This window comes from Melanostigma gelatinosum (assembly GCF_949748355.1).
Source record: "Melanostigma gelatinosum genome assembly, chromosome: 22".
Lineage (NCBI taxonomy): Eukaryota > Metazoa > Chordata > Actinopteri > Perciformes > Zoarcidae > Melanostigma > Melanostigma gelatinosum.
The window spans coordinates 802507-827867 of record NC_136655.1 but is presented as its reverse complement, the minus strand read 5'-3'; the positions used below and the strand labels follow the sequence as shown (position 1 = coordinate 827867).

The window sequence follows — 25361 nt, the reverse complement described above, 5'->3', positions numbered from 1 at the left end:
CACTCTGTGATAACGGTTGTGAAGCGATCAGCCCGATCATCACTGGAGGAGTCCGAGTGTTCGCTTCCACCTGAATCTGTTTGAGGAAACGTGAATAAAACGTTGCACGAGACATTTGTGTCTCCGTGAAGAGTTAAATTAGACGGCTTTCATCAGCGTCCGCTCGCCGCTCGGCTTTCATCCTCACGCCATGATGATGATGAAGACGATGAAGATGACGATGAGGGGAAATGGCTCAGGTTCATTCTCAGACTCCGACATCAAAGAGCTGAAAATCACCACCATCTTTGTGAGCTTTGAAGTTGTATATCTGTTCATGTCTAACGGTTCTCCACTCATGGATCTTTGTCCACAATAACACAATCTGATAAAGTCCGTTGTTATACGGCTGAGGTGTTACGATGTCATCGGTACCGCATTGAGAAAGAGGAAACCTGGAAGGTTCCACGGAAATAAATGTGTTAGGTCACTATTTATAACAGAACGTTACATATACAACTCTGCTTTAGTCTGTAAACGTTCTGCTTTAGTCTGTAAACGTTCTGCTTTAGTCTGTAAACGTTCTGCTTTAGTCTGTAAACGTTCTGCTTTAGTCTGTAAACGTTCTGCTTTAGTCTGTAAACGTTCTGCTTTAGTTAGTAAATGTTCTGCTTTAGTCTGTAAACGTTCTGCTTTAGTCTGTAAACGTTCTGCTTTAGTTTATAAACGTTCTGCTTTAGTCTGTAAACGTTCTGCTTTAGTTAGTAAATGTTCTGCTTTAGTCTGTAAACGTTCTGCTTTAGTCTGTAAATGTTCTGCTTTAGTTAGTAAATGTTCTGCTTTAGTCTGTAAACGTTCTGCTTTAGTTAGTAAATGTTCTGCTTTAGTTAGTAAACGTTCTGCTTTAGTCTGTAAACGTTCTGCTTTAGTTTATAAACGTTCTGCTTTAGTTTATAAACGTTCTGCTTTAGTTTATAAACGTTCTGCTTTAGTTTATAAACGTTCTGCTTTAGTTTGTAAACGTTCTGCTTTAGTCTGTAAACGTTCTGCTTTAGTTTGTAAACGTTCTGCTTTAGTCTGTAAACGTTCTGCTTTAGTTAGTAAATGTTCTGCTTTAGTTTATAAACGTTCTGCTTTAGTCTGTAAATGTTCTGCTTTAGTCTGTAAACGTTCTGCTTTAGTTTATAAACGTTCTGCTTTAGTTTATAAACGTTCTGCTTTAGTTAGTAAATGTTCTGCTTTAGTTAGTAAATGTTCTGCTTTAGTTAGTAAACGTTCTGCTTTAGTTTGTAAACGTTCTGCTTTAGTCTGTAAACGTTCTGCTTTAGTTTGTAAACGTTCTGCTTTAGTCTGTAAACGTTCTGCTTTAGTTAGTAAATGTTCTGCTTTAGTCTGTAAATGTTCTGCTTTAGTCTGTAAACGTTCTGCTTTAGTCTGTAAACGTTCTGCTTTAGTTTATAAACGTTCTGCTTTAGTTTATAAACGTTCTGCTTTAGTTAGTAAATGTTCTGCTTTAGTTTATAAACGTTCTGCTTTAGTTTATAAACGTTCTGCTTTAGTCTATAAACGTTCTGCTTTAGTTTATAAACGTTCTGCTTTAGTTAGTAAATGTTCTGCTTTAGTCTGTAAACATTCTGCTTTAGTTTATAAACGTTCTGCTTTAGTTTATAAACGTTCTGCTTTAGTTAGTAAATGTTCTGCTTTAGTTGGTAAACGTTCTGCTTTAGTTAGTAAATGTTCTGTTTTACTGAAGAGAATGTTCCGCTTCATAACCTCTGGTGCAGCTTGAGTGGAACCGATATCAGAGTATCAGCGAACACGCTGCCCTTTCACTCATCTGGCAGAATTTAATTGAGAACCACAGTTGAGGTCGCTCTGTTTGCTGCAGGACGATCCGCTCATTATGTTCTCCGTGTTGATAGTGTTCCTTTGAGATAACGGGGCGGCTGAAAAACGCATTAGTAGCTGTTGAGATTTCCATCAGTGCAGCTGCCAGACGTTCTCTTTGTTTACACTCTATTTACCAGCCAGGCCCTTCAGTCCTGAAAGGTTCTGAGGAGACGGACGGACGCTGACTGTCCTTCACTGTAGGAATAGAAGAAAACACTCTGAAAAAAGGTCCTGCACTCACAATTCTACGTCAGCGAAAGAGGAAGAAGAAGTACTCAAGTAGTCAAGGTGAGAGTACGGTGACAGAATCTTAAAAACAGGTCCGTTTAGGAGGGTAGGTTCTTACCCGGTTCTCCTGGAATCATAGACGGTCAACGTTTACATGGAAATTCATAAATCTACAACTCTCCAACTGAGCTGGTTTTGCTCCTACGGTCAAAAATGGACTTTTAAAGCTCAACTTTTATCGTCAGCCTTTGAGGGTTTTCATGGTTTCAGATGACAGAAGAACCAAAGGGAAGAAGAAACTCTTACATGTGTCGAAGGCCATTAAGTTAGAGATATTTATTTAACATATACAGGAAGCAGAAACCCTGAAAAGAGAATAATATGGAGAACCAGAACCACAGAGTGGTTCAGTATTTGAATAAATGGACTCTTCCCAGCTCTGCTGTTGTTGCCCCCCCCCCTCTGGCAGTGAGACAGCTTATCAGAACACACAGGGGACAGTCTGGACCCTCGCCCACAGCCCCCCCCCCCCCCCCCCACCACACACACACATGTGGGGGGGTCAGCCAGCAAACACTGTTTGTTCCAACAGAGACGCTCCAGAGGTTCTGTTACCAGTTGTTGCTCTCTGCTTTACATAAATCCACAAATGGCAGATGATCAATAATTCATGTGTTCATACGAAGTGTTGCTTGTTAGCATCACTGAGCAGATAAAGATCATATTAAAATGGTTATTCTGCAGCCAAACAGCAAACAATAAGAATTAATTAAATCCTTCATTTCCTGGTGTGATCACGTGACCACGTCTCCACCCGTCCAGACGACAAATCCACTTCAAAGCAAATCAAACGCACCCCGAATGGAATGTGACAGCGAGCCGTGAGACGATGGACGACCAGCGATTAAAACATTTAACACGTTGAACTGGTTCTGTTGAATATCACTGCGAATAAAACATACAAGTCTGAGAATACAACTGTGTACTTTTACTTTTGATACTTGCTGTTAATTTGTGCTCTTGTGATGGACAGTTATGAATATATATTCAATTATTTATTATTATTTAATTAATTAAAAAACACCTGAAAGAATGTAATTTACGTATTTCATCATTTTTCAACACGAGTATATTTTTATAGCACAAGTCGATCTCTGACTTATTATTATGACTGAATAATTTTTTCCCATCAGCCCCGGGGGGAGAGAGAGAGGGGGGGGGGGGGGGGACCAGCAGGCTTTTACTCTGAAGGGGCATTTAGCCTTCCTGTTGCAGGATTTTGTTTGTTTATGAACCTTGTGGATCAATACGCTGTAAAAACTGTTTTATTGATATATGGAGGGAGGTTTTACTTAGAAGATTATTTCCATGTGTATTTTATTGATTTAAGTATCTGTCCATCATTTTATAGAAATACAGTAAAAATACTGAACCCTAAAGATCTTCCTCTCTGCTGTAGCCGCCGCTGAGGCTCATGGGTATCGTAGTATCTCAGAGTTACACATAAATAAAGTATTTCACTGAGAGAGCTTCTTCAGTCTCTCTCTCGTCAGTGCATCTGAGAACAAAGTGAATCAGAGATCATCTGAACATCACTGACCGTTTATCTGCAGCTTCAGCGAGAGCCAGGGGTCAAAGGTCAACAGCTAAATCAGGTGAAGAGCTGCCGATCATCTGGACTCTGAGCGACCGAAGAGGAGGAACGAGGGCACAGAGAGCAGCCGTAGACCAGGCTGCTGATTAAAGAGGACGCTTCAGAGTCTCGCTGCTCGGCTTCTTAACATCGTCTACACGCCTCGCTCAGTCCTGATGGAAGACGCTGAGTCACATGTGCTTCTGGGCTGCATGGAGAGGCCCGAGGCCACCGGTTGTTGAACTAGTTCATGAACGCATCGCGTTTCTGAGTGAGTACAACAACCAACGCTCCAAACAGGAAACGAGAGGTGGCATCGCGTGTTAGAGAGCTCGTTAAATGCAAGATCGTTAGCAGCTAAAAGGCGGCGATGCACCTGAAGCTGTTTGGTAACGAACCACAAAAAACACGAGAACAAGGAGAAGGAGAAGGACAACAACAAGGAGAAGAAGGACAAGAAGTAGGAGAAGAAGGAGAAGAAGGAGAAGAACAAGGACAAGAAGTAGGACAAGAATGAGAAGGACAAGAAGTAGGAGAAGAAGGACAAGAATGAGAAGGACAAGAAGTAGAAGAAGGAGAAGAAGAAGAACAAGAAGGACAAGAAGTAGAACAAGAATGAGAAGAACAAGAAGGACAAGAAGTAGGACAAGAATGAGAAGGACAAGAAGTAGGAGAAGAAGAAGGACAAGAATGAGAAGGACAAGAAGTAGAAGAAGGAGAAGAAGGAGAAGAACAAGAAGGACAAGAAGTAGGACAAGAATGAGAAGGACAAGAAGTAGGAGAAGAAGGACAAGAATGAGAAGGACAAGAAGTAGGAGAAGAAGAAGGACAAGAATGAGAAGGACAAGAAGTAGGAGAAGAAGAAGGACAAGAATGAGAAGGACAAGAAGTAGGATAAGAAGAAGGACAAGAATGAGAAGGACAAGAAGTAGGAGAAGAAGAAGGACAAGAATGAGAAGGACAAGAAGTAGGAGAAGAATGAGAAGGACAAGAAGTAGGAGAAGAAGAAGGACAAGAATGAGAAGGACAAGAAGGACAAGAATGAGAAGGACAAGAAGTAGGAGAAGAAGGACAAGAATGAGAAGGACAAGAAGTAGGAGAAGAAGAAGGACACGAATGAGAAGGACAAGAAGTAGGAGAAGAAGAAGGACAAGAATGAGAAGGACAAGAAGTAGGACAAGAATGAGAAGGACAAGAAGTAGGAGAAGAATGAGAAGGACAAGAATGAGAAGGACAAGAAGGACAAGAATGAGAAGGACAAGAAGTAGGAGAAGAATGAGAAGGACAAGAAGTAGGAGAAGAAGGACAAGAATGAGAAGGACAAAAAGTAGGAGAAGGACAAGAATGAAAAGGACAAGAAGTAGGAGAAGAAGAAGGACAAGAATGAGAAGGACAAGAAGGAGAAGGACAAGAAGTAGGAGAAGAAGAAGGACAAGAATGAGAAGGACAAGAAGTAGGAGAAGAATGAGAAGGACAAGAAGTAGGAGAAGAAGGACAAGAATGAGAAGGACAAAAAGTAGGAGAAGAAGGACAAGAATGAAAAGGACAAGAAGTAGGAGAAGAAGAAGGACAAGAATGAGAAGGACAAGAATGAGGAGAAGAAGAAGGACAAGAATGAGAAGGACAAGAATGAGAAGGACAAGAAGGAGAAGGACAAAAAGTAGGAGAAGAAGGACAAGAATGAAAAGGACAAGAAGTAGGAGAAGAAGAAGGACAAGAATGAGAAGGACAAGAATGAGAAGGACAAGAAGTAGGAGAAGAAGGACAAGTAGGAGAAGGACAAGAAGTAGGAGAAGAATGAGAAGGACAAGAAGTAGGAGATTCAAGTTCATTCATATATAACGAGCTGAGAACAAGAACTATTCAAACTGAATCTATCACAACTACAAAAACAACACAAATACTACTGTCCTTCTACTGCATGAAGCTGAGAATACTACTGTACTTCTACTGCATGAAGCTGAGAATACTACTGTACTTCTACTGCATGAAGCTGAGAATACTACTGTACTTCTACTGCATGAAGCTGAGAATACTACTGTCCTTCTACTGCATGAAGCTGAGAATACTACTGTACTTCTACTGCATGAAGCTGAGAATACTACTGTCCTTCTACGACTCAAAGTGAAAGGAGGACCAACTGGAGAGACACAGCGGTACTGTGTACAGCGTTGTAGTACATATTAAATATGAAATACCTGTCCGTTCTGGAGTTCATTGAGTCCTTTGCACAGCGTCTGATTCTGGAACAGAGAAAGAAGAAAAGTGTTCAGATTGAAGCTGAAACATCAGAAAGACGTCGACACACTTTTAAAACCGCTGCAGTAAAAGTTCAGATCAAGTCGTAGAATCAGTTCATGAACAAAGAAACGTTCATATAAAGTTGTGTGTCGTCTGCGTAGAAACAGATAAAAACACGTTCTGTTATTTTACACAAGCCGTTTGTAAGTTTTTTCTTCGTGTGATTAATTCACTCGTCCATATAAACTTTCACAAATGTGATTAAGTCGTTTTTCTGATCGACCAATCGCGTTGTAAAACAAAGTGAGTCGTTTATGAAACCAAGAAGGAAAACTTTATTACTCTTTTCAACCTTGACGAAGGCACTCCTTCCCTTCTTACCTTTCACAATAAAAACCCTAGACCACATGTGTCAAACTCAAGGCCCGTGGGCCGAATGCGGCCCGCCACGTCACTTTATGTGGCCCCCGAATCCGCCAGCAAAAGATAAATTTAAATAAAAAAAAGATTCTTTTTAACTTTTTTTTTTTGGAAAAATAATTTAAAGTTAGATTTGATAATAAAAGTATCCCCATGGTCGAAATGATGAGATAGAAAGTTGAAATGATGAGATAGCATGTTGTCTGTGTACCGACATTAAAACGATCACAACAGGTGGACAGGAGAGGCAACAGCCCGAAAAGAGGTTTCAACGATTGAAAAAGATCCACAAATAATCCCAAAATGTCCACGAAGAGAAACATTGATGCAGAGGGAAGAAAATGTAATGAAAGATGTGAAAGTGAAGACATGTTTGTGCTTCAAGGAGAACAACGGGTCTGTCTTCTGTGTTATGAGGCGTGTCGGTGATGAAGGATACAATTCACGTCGGCATTTTGACTCCAAACACGGAGCTAAATTTAGCCTCCGAGAAAAACATCAAACTGTCCAAGAATTAAAAGGCAGACTGCAATCACAGCAGAATATATTGACACAGCTACAGCCCAGTGCATGCTGAAGGTATGTGAGCAGAGCTCCGACCAGATACAGACTTTTACAAATGTCAGTTTGTGAAGAAACACCATCGCAGACGAGTTCATGAACTAGCAGCAATCTAACAACACAGCAGCTGAGAGACGAGCAGGTACTCGTGTTTGTAATGAACTGCTGATGAAAGCACAGACAACACGGACACATCATCTATCATGTTCATCAGACCTGACTCTCAGTGAGCAGCTCTTGGATGTAGCTGCATGCACAGGACGACGACAGGGAGGAACATTAGTGATGCAGAGAGGTGAACAAACAGCTTTGAACAAAGTTAATGTCAGAACTTGTGTTTGATATTTGTCTTTGATATTTTCTTTAATAGTTTGATCTTTGATAGAGTCATGTGGGTTTCTGAACCCTCAATTAAAATGATTGATGTTATAACAACAGAAATGTGCTTAAATATCATTTTTCATTGATATAACTGCATGTACAATATGTTTACACTTGAACAAACAATAATCAAATGCAGAGAGTTATTGAACAATATGTGAGGAGAAGTTATTACAGTCTTACAGTGAACCGGCCCTTTGAGGACCGTGATGCTGATGTGGCCCAGAGAAGATGAGGTTGAGACCCTGATCTGCACATATAATATTCACAGGTCAACTATTTGATATGTTGATCGAAGTACATCAACAAGTAATGGAGGAAGTATTCAGATCCTATACTTAAGTAAAAGTACTAATACCACAGTAAAAAAGTACAGAAGTATTTTCAGCAGAATGTACTGAAAGTATCAAAAGTACTCTTTATGCAGAACTACTACTTTTAGTGTTATTTTATTGTTAAATATTCTGTATGCATCACTAATTAGAAAGATAATACAGTATATATAATATATATGTATAATAATATAGTTCATCAATGATGAGAATATTCTAGGTACTTTGTATACTACTGGGTAGATTAGTAGTACAGCACTGCTTCATATCATATTTCAAACTACTTTCAAATAAATGATGTAGTGCAGTAAAAGTACATGTGAAGAAGTAGAAAGTAGCAGAGCATGGAAAACCTCAAGAAAAGTACTAGTATCTCAGAATTGTACTAAAGTACAGTACTTGAGCAAATGTACTTTCCACCACTGGTGAGTAGTTTTGGGGTTGAGAGGGTAAAAGGACTTATTATTTATGTTTTATTGATTGTTCTTTGTCTCCTGATCACTTGTCTGTCTGATGCACTTCATGCTGCAGTGCCCCCCCCCCCCCCCCCCACGTGTCTGGAGACCACAGAAGAAGAAGTGGAGGTGAGGATCTTTACTTCCTGTTTCTCTGCAGCAGATAAAAGATCCGTTCGTCTTCACACACGAGGGAAATTTAGAAAAGATTACTGCTCCGTCTCAGCTCCGTCTGCTGCTGCTGCAGAGGGTTCTATTCTTTTACATCAGCAGAGGAGGAGAACCGCATGAAGATGACCTCTAGCACGACAGAACCGACAGAGCAGAGAGGATGATGATGATGATGATGGTGGTGGAGGAGGAAACCTTCAGAGTGTAGTTTCAGAAAGGTGTTTAAAAATACATGGTTACAGTTTATTCTGTTAAAATACAACACAGGTGCTCACTAGAACACTTTTCAGAGGGTTCTACCTGGAACCCAACATACAGGCTTGTACATAGAACCATCTGTGAAAGGTTCCACTCTATGAGAGGTTCTACAGAGAACCCATCTATGGCGTAATGGTTCCCCATCCGGAAAACCTCTCTTTCCACCTTGCAAGGCTGCTAACAAGAACCCACCCAGGGGGTTCTACAGAGAACCCTTTTGTTATTTAAAGGGTTCCATCTAGAACCCATCCAATGAGCTCGACTGAGAACCCTTTAACATTGCAAGCGTTTCCTTTAGAACCCACCCAGGGGGTTCTACTGAAGGTCATTCAGGTTCCTGCTTCAGAAGGTGGAGATCACAAACAAGCTGGAGGACATTTTATGCAGAACGTAATGAACTGAATGTTTGTGTTTGAGGAACGAAGGACAAACACAAATGTTTGTTTTGGAGCGAACGAGATAAGAATCACAGTAATCCCCCCCCCCTACCCAGAATGCAACAGAATGACCCCCCCCCCCCCCACACACACACACACCGTATTTACAGCCAGAGCATCTGTTCAGAATGCACACAAACACAGCCGGCGTTTTGCTCTTCCTGTTAGCATGTGGACGCGGGAGAAGCATTAGCGCTGTTCGGCTAACGGGCTTCATCTCTCAAAGCTGCGACCGCCGAGCCTCATGGGAAACGGCGCCTGCCCGTCTGCCTCCGCATGTATGTCTAACGTCTGGAAAAAACTTTGGAGGGCGACTTCGAAAGGTGATCGCGTCAAAGAAAACACGACCGAATACAGAAATAATAAGTCACAATATGAAAACACAAATATGGTTCATCCCCTCGGGACATTGCATGTTCTCATTGAATCAGCGTCTTTAGAACATGCGGGGATCTTGTGTGCAGTATGAAAATCAGACGTTTCAATTTTATATTTCTTTCAGTGAGGCTGAATTTGTTTTAATTTAGCTTCATGATGCTAAAAGGAAAAGGAAATAATTAAGATCCATCCTCTTGGGATCATGAATATCCACTGCAGAATTCATGGAAACGCAGTGATTTTGTAATATTCATCAAAGACTAAAATGTTGGAGTAAGAGGAGAGGTCCAGGCGCCTCTGGGGACCATGAATATCCCAGCAGATTTTATGGAAATCCAGCACTTAGTTTTAAAAAATATTGTGTCAGAGACAAAACAAATGCTGTAGAATATTTGGCTTTAGGATGGCAGCAAGGGAATACACAGAGCGGTTCATCCTCTGGGGACAAATACTGTGCACAGTGAAATGTATTGCATCTTCACCTTCGTGTACAAGAAGAGATTTTGGCCCAATAGGTTCACTAAAGTTAAAGTTAAGAAGTCTCTCAAATTTTACAGATACATCCTCTGGAGACCATGAATATTGACCGCAGATTCAATGGATATTCAGAGAATTGGTCTTGAAATATCTCATCATGAATCTAAATGTTAGAGGAAAGGTCAGGGGGTCGCCAAAACCTTTGAAAAATGATCCTCTGGGGACTACGCATATCCGCAGCAAATGCAGTTAAAATCCATTGATAGCTTTGTAAGACGTCTCATCACGGACACAATCCTGTGGTTTTAGCCTGAGGGTGGTTTAGGACCAACAACATGTTTAGGAATCATCCTCTGGAGATCTTGAACATAGAACAAAACGTTTGTCTTGAGTGTAGGAGAACAGGCGGTGTGTTGGAGAAGCCAATCACAGGGAGCAGGAGGTGTGAGGAGGTGTAGCCTCAGAGGAGGAGGAGTCCTGGTCCCCGGGTGTGGCAGCGTGAGGCTGAAACATGCTCCGACATGCCGGTGTTCAATTAGATGTGCATGGTTCTCACACATCCACACACAGCCAGGAGAAGCAGCCACTTAGTTGCAGAGAAAATGAGTGTTGGAGCTTCATTCAGGACGCCTGTGGATACAGTTTCTACATGTTGATTAAAAGAAGCTCCGTTCAACAGCTGTTCTGTCCATTTTTAAGAGAAAAATAACTTATTTCCAGCAGTGTTGATTTTTAAACCAAGCAGCTGCTTGAAGTTCTGGTTCCACTTTCTCCCGAGACTTTCTCTCCCTTTACGGAGGAAACTACAGGCTTCTGTTATCTGTTGTGGTTAAAGAATGACTTACTAACACTTTACACATGAGTTAGAGGTAAACACGAACAGCTGTTGTGCTTCTGGAGGGCCCCTAGCGACGGACACGCGGCCCGGACACGCGGCCCCTAGCGACGGACACGCGGCCCCTAGCGACGGACACGCGGCCCCCAGCGACGGACACGCGGCCCCTAGCGACGGACACGCGGCCCCTAGCGACGGACACGCGGCCCCCAGCGACGGACACGCGACCCCTAGCGACGGACACGCGGCCCCTAGCGACGGACACGCGGCCCCCAGCGACGGACACGCGGCCCCTAGCGACGGACACGCAACCCCTAGCGACGGACACGCGGCCCCCAGCGACGGACACGCGGCCCCTAGCGACGGACACGCGGCCCCTAGCGACGGACACGCGGCCCCTCGCGACGGACATGCGGCCCCTCACAACGCGGACACGCGGCCCCTCACACAGCTCCGGGCAGCAGCAACCCTCGCTCCATATAACCGGGTTCCTTTAGCCGCGTAGGTGAACCACAAGAAGTCGTCATCACACGAACAGATGAAACCTTTATCTGCTCCTCCTGGAGCTCTTCTGTCCAAACACACATCTAGTTTAATTGCTTTTCCAGCATTTGTCCACATCTTTGTTTACGTCTCTGCGTCCGCCGATAAGCAAGAAATAATGGGAAATTAATTTGAAAACGTTCACAGAGGAGCTACAATGAGTCTGTAAAAGAAAAGTGATTCTTCTCCTTCAGAGTGAATCTACTTCATTAGTTCTCACAGCAGCGCCTACATTTCACCACTGGAGCTAATGGAGCAGCTGTTGCTCCTGACAACAGACTGCATGTAAACACAAAGTAAGTCAGAGGGCACAGACGGGGGTCTGGGGGGGTCTGAGGGGGTCTCAGAGGGACATGGTCTCACAGTCGGACTGAGTCTTTGTGGATCTGTGAGCAAAAATAAAACATTCTTCTTCGTGTGTTTTTTAAGGTGTGTTGATGAATAACGTAGTTTATATAAATACATCACATTAACATTTCATTGATCGACACTTTCATTGATTTATTCATATTTTCTTGTCTTATTAACCATCTCATCATCATGAGAGACGAGGAAAACAGATCCAGACCAGCTCAAGAAAACTACATGTCTGCTGTTTCCGCTGTAGTCAGGTGTGTGTCACATTCCTCTCAGTACTACATAACCCACAAGCCTTATCTGCCTGTTGCCATGGAGACAACAAAACATCAGGACCCCCCCCCCCCCAACACACACACGTCCAGCACCACATCCCACCGCTGCCTTTCACCCATCACTCACGGCGACCTTGTCGAGGAAAAACAAATTAAAGTCCCATTTATTATGCGGCGCTCTTTGTTAGCGACTCACTGCCGGCACAAGGACGCCCCCCCCCCCCCCCCCCCCCCCCCCAAAACGTCGGCCTCTCCAAACAAATAACTCTGGTTTCATTCAGCTGGATTTCATGAACTGTTTGTGGTTTTAGTAGAACAATAGTTTGTCCACACACACACACACACACACACACGTTCTCATTCATCACCATTAAAGACACTGGGAGGAACCTTTAAGTGGTAATGAACCCGCTTCACACTGATGACTCTGTGGCCTTCAGGAGGGAACCAGACTAAAGGAGGCTCTGGAGGACCAGGACCAGGACTGAGAGGACCAGTGTGTCTAAAAACACGTCAGTTTGTCTAAAAACTATTTTCACATCCTCATAAATTTAAAAAACTGTTTGTTTTCAGAGGATAAATCAACACAAAAACAAACCTCTCTAATGTATCAAAGCATCAAAGCCGCCCGTCTGTGAAACTGTAAGAAGATAAATATTAAATAAATGTGTAATCTGAAGGAGTCGCGCTGCGTTCAAGGACGTCTTTTTTTAAAGGACTTTGAATGTGAATATTCAAAGAGATGCTTTTTGTTAAAATTATGATTCTTTAAGTCGACTGTTGCCAGGCAACTCTGAGACGTATTATTATTATTCTCTCTCTCTGCTCGGCTGCGTTTGATTCCTCACATGAAGCTCTGGATTTATAAGACAATAAATATATATTTAATCAATTCAACGGTGGACAAAAAGCCGTTTGTGGACGTCGGCCTGCAGCTGAAAAAGCATCTGTGAAGAGATGCATCCTGGGACGGAGACACGTTGACATCAGGAAACCCTCTTCGGTCTGGAGCAGCATCATCGGGTGCGTGTGCGCTGCAGAGCGAGGCCTCCAGCTCTGCAGTTTATTTACAGACTCACTCCCGGCTCATTTAAAAGCATGGAGGCTATAAATACAGAGGCAGCAAGACGCACCTCTCTGCTGAGGGACCAACGGGGACCAGAAGACAAAAGACCTTTAAGTCACGTACAATATGTCACGATCTTTAAGTCACGATCTTTAAGTCACGATCTTTAAGTCACGGTACAATATGTCACGATCTTTAAGTCACGATCTTTAAGTCACGATCTTTAAGTCACGTACAATATGTCACGATCTTTAAGTCACGATCTTTAAGTCACGATCTTTAAGTCACGGTACAATATGTCACGATCTTTAAGTCACGATCTTTAAGTCACGATCTTTAAGTCACGATCTTTAAGTCACGATCTTTAAGTCACGGTACAATATGTCACGATCTTTAAGTCACGATCTTTAAGTCACGGTACAATATGTCACGATCTTTAAGTCACGATCTTTAAGTCACGATCTTTAAGTCACGATCTTTAAGTCACGATCTTTAAGTCACGATCTTTAAGTCACGGTACGATATCACGATCTTTAAGTCACGATCTTTAAGTCACGGTACGATGGTACGATATCACAATCTTTAAGTCACGGTACAATATGTCACGATCTTTAAGTCACGATCTTTAAGTCACGGTACGATGGTACGATATCACAATCTTTAAGTCACGGTACAATATGTCACGATCTTTAAGTCACGATCTTTAAGTCACGATCTTTAAGTCACAATCTTTAAGTCACGATCTTTAAGTCACGATCTTTAAGTCACGGTACGATATCACGATCTTTAAGTCACGATCTTTAAGTCACGGTACGATGGTACGATATCACAATCTTTAAGTCACGGTACAATATGTCACGATCTTTAAGTCACGATCTTTAAGTCACGATCTTTAAGTCACGATCTTTAAGTCACGATCTTTAAGTCACGATCTTTAAGTCACGGTACGATATCACGATCTTTAAGTCACGATCTTTAAGTCACGGTACGATGGTACGATATCACAATCTTTAAGTCACGGTACAATATGTCACGATCTTTAAGTCACGATCTTTAAGTCACGGTACGATGGTACGATATCACAATCTTTAAGTCACGGTACAATATGTCACGATCTTTAAGTCACGGTACGATAACCCTTCTCTCTGTTTGTGTCTCTGCTGCTCTGATTTGAAGGATCTCACACATTATATTCTTTATCAGCGTCAGAGCAGCGACGCCTGGAGCTCCACCACACAGCAGAGATCTGACTATAGGGGGCGGGACTACAGGCTGAGTGACAGCTCACCATCGCTAGGCAACCACAGCTTCCTCCTCTGAGGACCTGAGCATCTGGACCAGAGAGACCTGAGAGACTAGAGACCAGAGACTAGAGAAACCAGGGACTAGAGAGGCCAGAGAGACCAGGGACTAGAGACTAGAGAGACCAGGGACTAGAGAGACCAGAGAGACCTGAGAGACTAGAGAGACCAGAGAGACCTGAGAGACTAGAGAGACCAGAGAGACCAGGGACTAGAGAGGCCAGAGAGACCAGGGACTAGAGACTAGAGAGACCAGGGACTAGAGAGACCAGAGAGACCTGAGAGACCAGAGAGACCTGAGAGACTAGAGAGACCAGAGAGACCTGAGCGACCAGAGAGACCAGGGACTAGAGAGGCCAGAGAGACCAGGGACTAGAGAGGCCAGAGAGACCAGGGACTAGAGACTAGAGAGACCTGAGAGACCAGAGAGACCTGAGAGACTAGAGAGACCAGAGAGACCTGAGAGACTAGAGAGACCAGAGACTAGAGAGACCAGGGACTAGCGAGACCAGGGACTAGAGAGGCCAGAGAGACCAGGGACTAGAGACTAGATAGATTTTTTTTCTATGTTGGAAACTTTACTTCCTCACCTCACCACAGTAAAATACTCTTCAGGTTTCAAAGTAAAAGTATGTGTTTTTGTTAATCTGATGAAAAAACTTCAAAGTCCTGCTTCCTTGTACGGCCTCTTCCCTCTTTAAGGACGCCTCAATAACGCATTAAAAAAACAAAAAGAAGCAGGGCATTGTGGGATACCGGCCTAGAAGGAGTATGCAAACGAGGGCCAGAAACAGAGGCCCCTCCCACACAGTGTTGTGATTTAAATAAACCGGTTTATAAGTTGTGAAGCGACCAGTCTGGAGGTTCCAATGGGACCCAGAGTCTAGGTTTTTTAATCACGTGAAGAAAAAAAGCATTTCACATGTTCATAGATGTCAAAACCGTCCAATCAGAGGCCGGCGTTGGTCAGCAGGAGACCACTCTCACGTCTGCAGAGCGGTTTCCATAACAAAGAGCAATCAGGTTGCTGCTCTTAGGGAGGCCTTTTTATTCATAATTGACCTCTTTCTGCTCACTGAGTCCATTGTTCGGTCCTTAAAAACCCTCTCTCACACACATATATATATATATATATATATATATATATATATATATATATATATATATATATATATATATATATATATATATATATATATATATATTCAGCATATATAAATATACATATATATATTCAGCCAGGAGAGGCAACACAAAGCTCATCAGGAGGCTGAGAAGGAACCAGCTGCTCTGGAAAAAGACAAAGACAAAGTTTACAGGATGAGTTCTACTAAACCAACATCTACTGTTTAGTTTACAGGATGAGTTCTACTAAACCAACATCTTCTGTTTAGTTTACAGGATGAGTTCTACTAAACCAACATCTACTGTTTAGTTTACAGGATGAGTTCTACTAAACCAACATCTACTGTTTAGTTTACAGGATGAGTTCTACTAAACCAACATCTTCTGTTTAGTTTACAGGATGAGTTCTACTAAACCAACATCTACTGTTTAGTTTACAGGATGAGTTCTACTAAACCAACATCTTCTGTTTAGTTTACAGGATGAGTTCTACTAAACCAACATCTACTGTTTAGTTTACAGGATGAGTTCTACTAAACCAACATCTACTGTTTAGTTTACAGGATGAGTTCTACTAAACCAACATCTACTGTTTAGTTTACAGGATGAGTTATACTAAACCAACATCTACTGTTTAGTTTACAGGATGAGTTCTACTAAACCAACATCTTCTGTTTAGTTTACAGGATGAGTTCTACTAAACCAACATCTACTGTTTAGTTTACAGGATGAGTTCTACTAAACCAACATCTTCTGTTTAGTTTACAGGATGAGTTCTACTAAACCAACATCTACTGTTTAGTTTACAGGATGAGTTCTACTAAACCAACATCTACTGTTTAGTTTACAGGATGAGTTCTACTAAACCAACATCTTCTGTTTAGTTTACAGGATGAGTTCTACTAAACCAACATCTACTGTTTAGTTTACAGGATGAGTTCTACTAAACCAACATCTACTGTTTAGTTTACAGGATGAGTTCTACTAAACCAACATCTACTGATTAGTTTACAGGATGAGTTCTACTAAACCAACATCTACTGTTTAGTTTACAGGATGAGTTCTACTAAACCAACATCTACTGTTTAGTTTACAGGATGAGTTCTACTAAACCAACATCTACTGTTTAGTTTACAGGATGAGTTCTACAAAACCAACATCTACTGTTTAGTTTATAGGATGAGTTCTACTAAACCAACATCTACTGTTTAGTTTATAGGATGAGTTCTACTAAACCAACATCTACTGTTTAGTTTACAGGATGAGTTCTACTAAACCAACATCTTGTGTTTAGTTTACAGGATGAGTTCTACTAAACCAACATCTACTGTTTAGTTTACAGGATGAGTTCTACTAAACCAACATCTACTGTTTAGTTTACAGGATGAGTTCTACTAAACCAACATCTACTGTTTAGTTTACAGGATGAGTTCTACTAAACCAACATCTACTGTTTAGTTTACAGGATGAGTTCTACTAAACCAACATCTTGTTTAGTTTACAGGATGAGTTCTACTAAACCAACATCTACTGTTTAGTTTACAGGATGAGTTCTACTAAACCAACATCTACTGTTTAGTTTATAGGATGAGTTCTACTAAACCAACATCTTCTGTTTAGTTTACAGGATGAGTTCTACTAAACCAACATCTTCTGTTTAGTTTACAGGATGAGTTCTACTAAACCAACATCTTCTGTTTAGTTTACAGGATGAGTTCTACTAAACCAACATCTACTGTTTAGTTTACAGGATGAGTTCTACTAAACCAACATCTTCTGTTTAGTTTACAGGATGAGTTCTACTAAACCAACATCTACTGTTTAGTTTACAGGATGAGTTCTACTAAACCAACATCTACTGTTTAGTTTACAGGATGAGTTCTACTAAACCAACATCTACTGTTTAGTTTATAGGATGAGTTCTACTAAACCAACATCTACTGTTTAGTTTACAGGATGAGTTCTACTAAACCAACATCTACTGTTTAGTTTACAGGATGAGTTCTACTAAACCAACATCTACTGTTTAGTTTATAGGATGAGTTCTACTAAACCAACATCTACTGTTTAGTTTACAGGATGAGTTCTACTAAACCAACATCTTCTGTTTAGTTTACAGGATGAGTTCTACTAAACCAACATCTTCTGTTTAGTTTACAGGATGAGTTCTACTAAACCAACATCTACTGTTTAGTTTACAGGATGAGTTCTACTAAACCAACATCTACTGTTTAGTTTATAGGATGAGTTCTACTAAACCAACATCTACTGTTTAGTTTATAGGATGAGTTCTACTAAACCAACATCTACTGTTTAGTTTATAGGATGAGTTCTACTAAACCAACATCTTCTGTTTAGTTTATAGGATGAGTTCTACTAAACCAACATCTTCTGTTTAGTTTATAGGATGAGTTCTACTAAACCAACATCTACTGTTTAGTTTACAGGATGAGTTCTACTAAACCAACATCTTCTGTTTAGTTTATAGGATGAGTTCTACTAAACCAACATCTACTGTTTAGTTTATAGGATGAGTTCTACTAAACCAACATCTTCTGTTTAGTTTATAGGATGAGTTCTACTAAACCAACATCTTCTGTTTAGTTTATAGGATGAGTTCTACTAAACCAACATCTTCTGTTGGTTCAAACCTGAACTTTTATCCGTTATGCATGAAAGAACTCACGTACACGAGGCGCTCTCGTGTCGAGGAATTATCGTTGTGTCAGTCGACCGGACGGGACGAGGAAGAAAGACGATGAAGCAGATAATAAAGGTAAAAAATAAAAGCATCTAAACTTCACAGGAGAATGTACTTCTCACTATAAAGAACATTAAAGTTTCTTCTCTGAATGTTAACCTCGTTCTCCGGCTCTGTAATTGATTCGTTGATTTATTTGACCTGTTATTTCTCTAAAACGACCTTTTCTAATAAAAACTAAATCTATAAATGCTTTTATTCTGGCGGTCTGACTCTTCCTGTACTTCTATTCTTGCACACACACACACACACACAGTGTTGCTATGATACGGCGGTGAGGCAGCTTTTGTTCTGCAGACTGAATTCAATCATAAACTCTCACATTCACTGACCCTCCTGAACACACCACGTCTGCTTCTTTAAGTACTGATGAACACCAAGAACCAGGTCTACAGACCGGGCACCGGGACCAGAACCAGAACCAGTCAAGCTGCAGTTTAACCCTCTGAACCCTCAAAAAACCACCAGAGGGATTGAAAAGCATGTTTTCTTTATACAATCACTAAAACTACACCGTCTATCTCAGCCAGAAGCTTTAATAACTGTCATTATCGTCAGATTTCCATCTTTCCTACGGTCCTTGAACACATCATGTGTGACAAACGCTTCCTTCATAAAAAGCAGCCAAAACGAAGCTTAAGATTGTGATATTTCATGAAAACATTTTATAAATGTCTCCTCTAACAAAGAGCTCACTTTAACCAGATTGTGTAGAAACATTAAAGTGTGAAACTATGACGTCATGATTGCTTCATCTGACATGCGTGTATTTTCCTTCTTATTTTTAAAGGTTGTATTACAGTAAAGTGATTTTCTGAACTTCGACTTCTATTGTTTGCTTTTATTCACATTACTGAGGATTATTTATCAGTAATGTCTTTGAGAGAGCACCAATACTCAAAATAACATCAATTTATTGAAGTATCTGGTAAAAAAGATGATATTTGATTTATTCCACGTCACACCAATTCATTAAAATCGTATTTTTATCATGAATCAATTATAACGGTCAATATTTGACACATTTCTGCATAAGGAACTGTACAGCTCTTTCACTTAGAAACAGACATATTGTGCATATCTTCATATGTTCTGTTTCTGTTCTTTTCTATTACTACGTTTATTTCTTATGCACCAAAACACAAAGGCCGACTCCTTAAACGTGAAAATGAATAAACTCCTCATTTCAAGATGATTTGATTCAACGGCTTCATTTTTTTACCCGTTTCCTAAAATATCACAACATAATGTGAGTCGTGAACGTCACACCTTTAACACTCAGAGACGCTTCTTCACTCTGAACTTTGTAAATACCAAATATGCCAATATAATCGAGTGTGTGTGTGTGTGTGTGTGTGTGTGTGTGTGTGTGTGTGTGTGTGTGTGTGTGTGTGTGTGTGTGTGTGTGTGTGTGCGTGCAGGAGAGAAAACACATTGATGTCCATGAAGCCACAATAATTAACTTCAGGTCTGCGTGAAATTGAGTAAAGACACCAAAGGTTAGAAGATGAACTCAGAAAACTGAAACATGCAAATGACCCTGAAATGAAGCACCTGCTACGAATGCAACACACACCACAGAAGAAGAAGAAAACCTTTCTTCTTCTTCTTCTTCTTCACGAATGAATCTCAAAACAAAATTTTACATCTTCACCTGAAGGTAGAGACGTTTTGTTCAAATGAATAAATACAAAAAAGGTTTTAACAACAAAGAAAAGTTGCAACTTTATATAAATAGTGAATAATTTCACGAAGAAATCTTAATATATATTTAAGAAAACGTCAAACTACAAGATTAAGATGTATATATTATTATATCATCGGCATAAAGTTGTGTTTTCAACAAAACAAAACCTGAAAAAGAAAAAGTCGTCAATTATAAGATTAAGATTTATATAAACAAAGTTATATCGTCGGCATAAAGTCGGATTTTCCACCAAAATAATATGCAAAAAATGCAGGTTTAACACATGAAGCGTTGCTTCATTTTAAAGAACCGGACAAACTGTTGGAAGGAGAACGTATCTTGTTCCCTCGCTGACTAACGTAGACGTGCAGAGTCTTTAACTGGAGCCGGCGTCTGAAGAAGTTCACAGCTTTAAACGTGACCCGCTAAAGTCTGCAAAAACCACAAAGAACACGATGTAGTATCTGCGAGTACACCAGTGATAGTACTCCTCATTTTAGTGAGTTTACATACTAAAGTCCAGCAACAGCAGTTCATTTCTGCTCGTCTTTTCAAAATAAAGTTCAGTCTTCACAGGAAACTGCTCAGTGAACTTTAGACAAAGACGTTGTTTTGGGTTAAAATAACGACAGAAGTGTCGTTACTGAAGTACATGAGTTCATCATTACGTATGAACTGATTCCATAAGATATCTCCAGAAACATTTAGGAATAACAGATTTAAGACTTAATACCTTCTGTCAGACCTCCTGAAGCTCATCGTCCTCTCACTTCTTCTGCTTTTATTTCCCTTCATGTCGAGTAGAAGATGAACCGAAATGAATGCGTTTAATCCAACCAGATCCACGTCTCTGAGTCAGTAAAACACACGTAAGTCTCTTCATACCACCAGTGGATGCTGGTCCTGGTCTACAGAGCTCACGGCTTCAGGAGGTTTTACCTTGTTAGCGTTTCTGTCCTCTACACTGCCTGGAGAAACCAAAGCACCTCAACTAGCTGAAGCTTAAACATCTCCAGGATTATATTCCACATAGATACCTGGAACCAAGACACTGAAACACGTGTAAATAATCTGAACAAGTAGAAACTCAACAGCTCAACATGCTGGTCTGGATGCTGAAGTCACTGCGGTTGTGATTGAGGGTGTTTTCAGGCCGTTTACACTTCAGGAACAGATTCATGTTGAAAAGCTGCTTCCTGAAGTCAGAGGAGAGGATCAGAGGACCTTTAGGTTCCTCTCGGAGTCACAGTCTCCAGGTTTCTAAATCTGAGCCGTAGTGGCACGAAGAGACGCTAACAAATCCACAGAGGAACGTTCAGAAGGTCCACACAGGAAGCTCCGTAACACACTTTCAAAATAAGGTCTTATTACTGCATTAATATATATATATATATATATATACGGTGGATTTGCACTGTTTTCTCAGTAATCTGGTTACTTTGGATAAACTTAAATGTGCTGACATTTGTCCCACAATGCAACACTCAAAAAGGTGAAAACAACGTAGTATATTTGGTATTTTCAACCTCATTAATGCCATGAAGGGAAAGCACAGAAGTACTACATTATAAAGAACATTAGTACTGAACTAAGCATAACACATGAGAACAATCACTGGTTTCAGACGCTGCAGCCTTCTCTCCACAGACTGGTCCAGATAAAAGCAGCAGATCCTCCAATCACGCCCTCTGCACTGGAGCTCAATACAAATATGTTTTATTTATTACATATATATTTTGTATATCTATTTATTTTTTATATATACACACATATATATACAGTATATATATATACGTGTTTCAGGCATCTAAGCAAATCCCTTTCAAAAGATAGAAAGAAATGCCTCCAACTCCCATGAGCACCTCCTGCTCACACACTCTGGTTTGTTGTACCAGCTGCACATCTGTAAATATATAAAAAATAAACTCCCTGAAACTTAAAAAAGAAAAGAGCAGAAGCGTCAACACTGTGTTAGAAGTAGTCAAATCAAAATAATAACAACAAACTTCTCGGGACCAGAGCCGGAATAAAAACATCACAATTTAAACTTTAACAGGAGAATAAAATCCACTGCGGACAAAAGAAGATCGATGACGACTATCTGCTCTGAGGAATAAATAAATAAAACGACAGAAAAACGAGCAAAAACAAGTCGTCTCCAGCTGACAAGTCGGAGAACACGAGTCACGATGATGCAACGCAGAGCAAGTGGAGGACCCATGAACCCTGGACATCCAGGAGGAAGGTCGTCGATCCCCCTGAAGATATGAGCAGAGACAAACCGCCTCGCTGCTGAACGCAGCCTCCTTCATTCACAGTTACACCCATCACCACCCTCTCAATACGAACTGTTATTAAAACGACTCATTGACAACATGAAGACAGACTCACAGCTTCTCTTCCCGTCACACAGCAAATAAATAAATAAAGTGTGACCATGAAATGACCGCCAGGCGTTTAACCCCCTCCGCCCTCAACTAGTACACACTCATCTCATTATGATTCATGATCAACAGCGGCTCTATTAGCAGCTCAGAGTTCAAGGGTCATCATAACAGATGATAGATGGTGACACAGCGGCACTTCAGCGTTAGCATGTCGAGGCTAAAGGAGCAGCAGCTCTTCTGTGTGCAGTGAGAGGAAAAGTACAAAATAAAGGTCACATGTTTCTGCAGCTGAAGAAGAAGAATTAATCAGCGTAGTGATTAAAAACACAGCCGTGCACAGTGCTGACTGAGCTTTCTGTCTCTCACCGCCGCCCCTCCCCCCCACATCCAAACCAAAAACAGCATCAAAGCAATCAAAATGGTAATGTTCGGCATGAATGGGGCCCATCCCCCCCCCCCTCCTGCACGAAACTCTGCAGACTTTTTCCCTCTCCATGTTAGAGGTGGGGGGAGAAACCACCCCCCTTTCGCTCTCAAAATGGAAGCTTCCACTACCAAAACTGAGAGGAGAAGAAGAAGAAAAACACAAAGTGTTTAGCTGCAGAAGTAGAAACTGGATTATTTATTATATATATATCTATATATATATATCTATAGATATATATATATATATATATATATATATATATATATATATATATATATATATATAGAGATATATATATATATATATATATATATATATATATATATATATATATATATATATATATAGATATATATCTATAGATAGATATATATATATATATATATATATATATATATATATATATATATATATATATATATATATATATATATATATATATATATAGTGGTGCTTTGTGTCCCGTTATGTGCTAATAAGTATTATGAATATAACTAATAACATATAACTCATAAGTTTAATGACGAGCTGAGAAAACTGCATGATAATCCACATTTAATGAGACTGAATCTTCTCGCTAATGAGGGCTAGTTGTGTGGCCTTTATTTTGAAAAGCCTCTACTTTTGTTTGTCTAACTTAGTTCACAGAAGAGCTGTTAAAGTTAAATATCAGCCTAAATGAGAAGCATCTCCTTTAAAAGTCATATAAAGCAATATGTTGTGATTCACGTGAGGATTTTACACGTTAACTGTTAAATTAAGCATTTTGTTAGCGGAGTCTGGGCCGTAGTGAGGCCGGATGTCACTGAACTCCGACTCTGAGTGCGTGTTTTTAAGAGCACCGGGCTTTTAGAGTCGTGCGCTTTTATTTTAGGGATAACTACCCGTTATATTACGGTCTTTTAGGCGTTTATCTAACTATCGGCGTTGCGGGTATAACGGGCCCAACGCGTAGTCCACCGGTATCCGGCCTGGGACCGACCGGCGGGGCGGTGCTAGCAGCTGAGCTAAGCAGCTAACTTAGCAGCTAGCTAAGCTACCACCGGAGCAGGAGGAGAGGAGCTGTCCGCGGTGCTGAACACTACAGCCCGGCGTCTCTCTCTCTCCTCCCAGCATCTCATCCACACCGTAGCTTCAGAGTTAGCTCAAAGCTAAAACAAGATAGTAAAGAAAAATAAGTGAAAGTGGGCGACTCAAGTGACGTCACGTGACCCCCCCCCCCCCTCCTCCTCCTCCGAGGTAGAAATAACACCACCGGACTAAAAGAAAGTATAAAGTAACAATAACCGAGATTAAAAAACAACTATATTACGTAATTAACGGTCAGATCAACAACTCCCAACAACATGAAACAACAAACAAAGTCCCGGTCCGGATAGTTGAGCTTAGCTAGCTCCTTTTTTTTATTTTATTAGCTTCTTTTTTTACTCTCCAGAAACATGTCGACCAACTCAAAATGGACGCTAAAAAAACACAACTTTGAGATGCCGAGAGACAAAAAGAAGCTCCACAGAGGAGGAACAGTTCACACGAGCAGAGGAAGGTTAATGGAGACTTTCTGCTTGCTTTACACAATCCACCATGTTTGTTATAGCTAGTTTGTACCGCACACACACACACACACACACACAGGTATATAATATATATATAGTGAGCTTACTTGTTTGTCGCTTAGTGCTGTTATTCTCCTGTCGTGCAGCTGTCTCTTAAGCTCTCCATCCTACAATATAAAACAAGTACACATCAAATGACATTTATATATGAGCAAAGTCACGATGGATAACCGAAGATTTTAATGCTGATAAAGTTTCTCTCTCACACTCGCCTCGTTTCGCTATATATATATATATATATAAATATATATATATATTTATATATATATATATATAAATAACCTGTGGGTATTGCTTCATCTGTGCAACTAGTTTATTTAGTAACAAACCCGATGGAGGAGCGTAATTACGGTAAAAAAAAAAAGAAAAAAAAGTGCCCTCAAGTTTTTTTGTAGTAGTAATGTGAAAGGGAGGAACAAAGCGGTGATGAAAAAAAACAAAGCAGCAGCAGCCGGAGGATCAGCATCAGCAGCTAAGACTCTTTGGCAAAAAAAACTCATAAATATTCAGGTCGCGTCCGGATCGCGACACACCGCATTATTATTCTTATTATTGTTATTACTATTACTCACGTAGATATAGTGGTGTTGCTCGGCGCAACAACAACAACAAAAAATGAGCAATTACTACAACAAAAAAAAAGAAAGTAGCGGTGGAAAAGTGCACTTAAATCGGACTTGTTGGCGGACGTTGTGTCGACATTATAATAGCGAGAGGAGTGTTAACCTCTTTTCCCTTCCTTCCTCCCTCCTCCCTCCTCTTCCTCACTCGCTCACAGAAGGAGAATAACAACGAGCTTTCATTTACCTGATGACATTGGATTTCTACTTTCAACGCCTCTTGCAGGCCTTGTAGTTCCATGTTGCGACCGGAAAAAGCACTTTTCTCCCACTTTTTTTCGACGCGGACCGGACACCGAAGTTTAAGTGAATTAAAAAGATTTTTTTTTCTTCTTCTTCCAAAGCGACAATAACAATGTAAAGAAAGAACTACTCGGGCTGCCTAAGCCAAAAATAAATTTAAAAAAGCAAGTTCTCGTTTCTTCTTTTTTTACAGGCTAGAGACTCATCACCCACTTTCCGCTCGTCTTCAAAAAGTAGTCCGAACCCGGCGGAAAGAGCTCAGGCCCCGGACGGGTCCTCT

General features: G+C 40.7%; 1 protein-coding gene across 1 annotated transcript in view; it reads right to left on the bottom strand.

The window, feature by feature from the left end:
• phf21b (PHD finger protein 21B) overlaps positions 1–25152 on the bottom strand; it is a gene marked incomplete at its 3' end in the record, with an annotated part of 45805 nt that extends 20653 nt beyond the window's left edge. The window contains exons 1-3 of the mRNA XM_079294837.1: positions 25026–25152; positions 24266–24325; positions 5929–5973 (exon numbers count right to left, since the gene is read on the bottom strand). Of these exons, the coding sequence (XP_079150963.1) occupies positions 5929–5973; positions 24266–24325; positions 25026–25079 (159 nt within the window). The 5' untranslated portion in view covers positions 25080–25152. The remainder of the gene's footprint in view (positions 1–5928; positions 5974–24265; positions 24326–25025) is intronic.
• Positions 25153–25361: the final 209 nt, after the last annotated feature.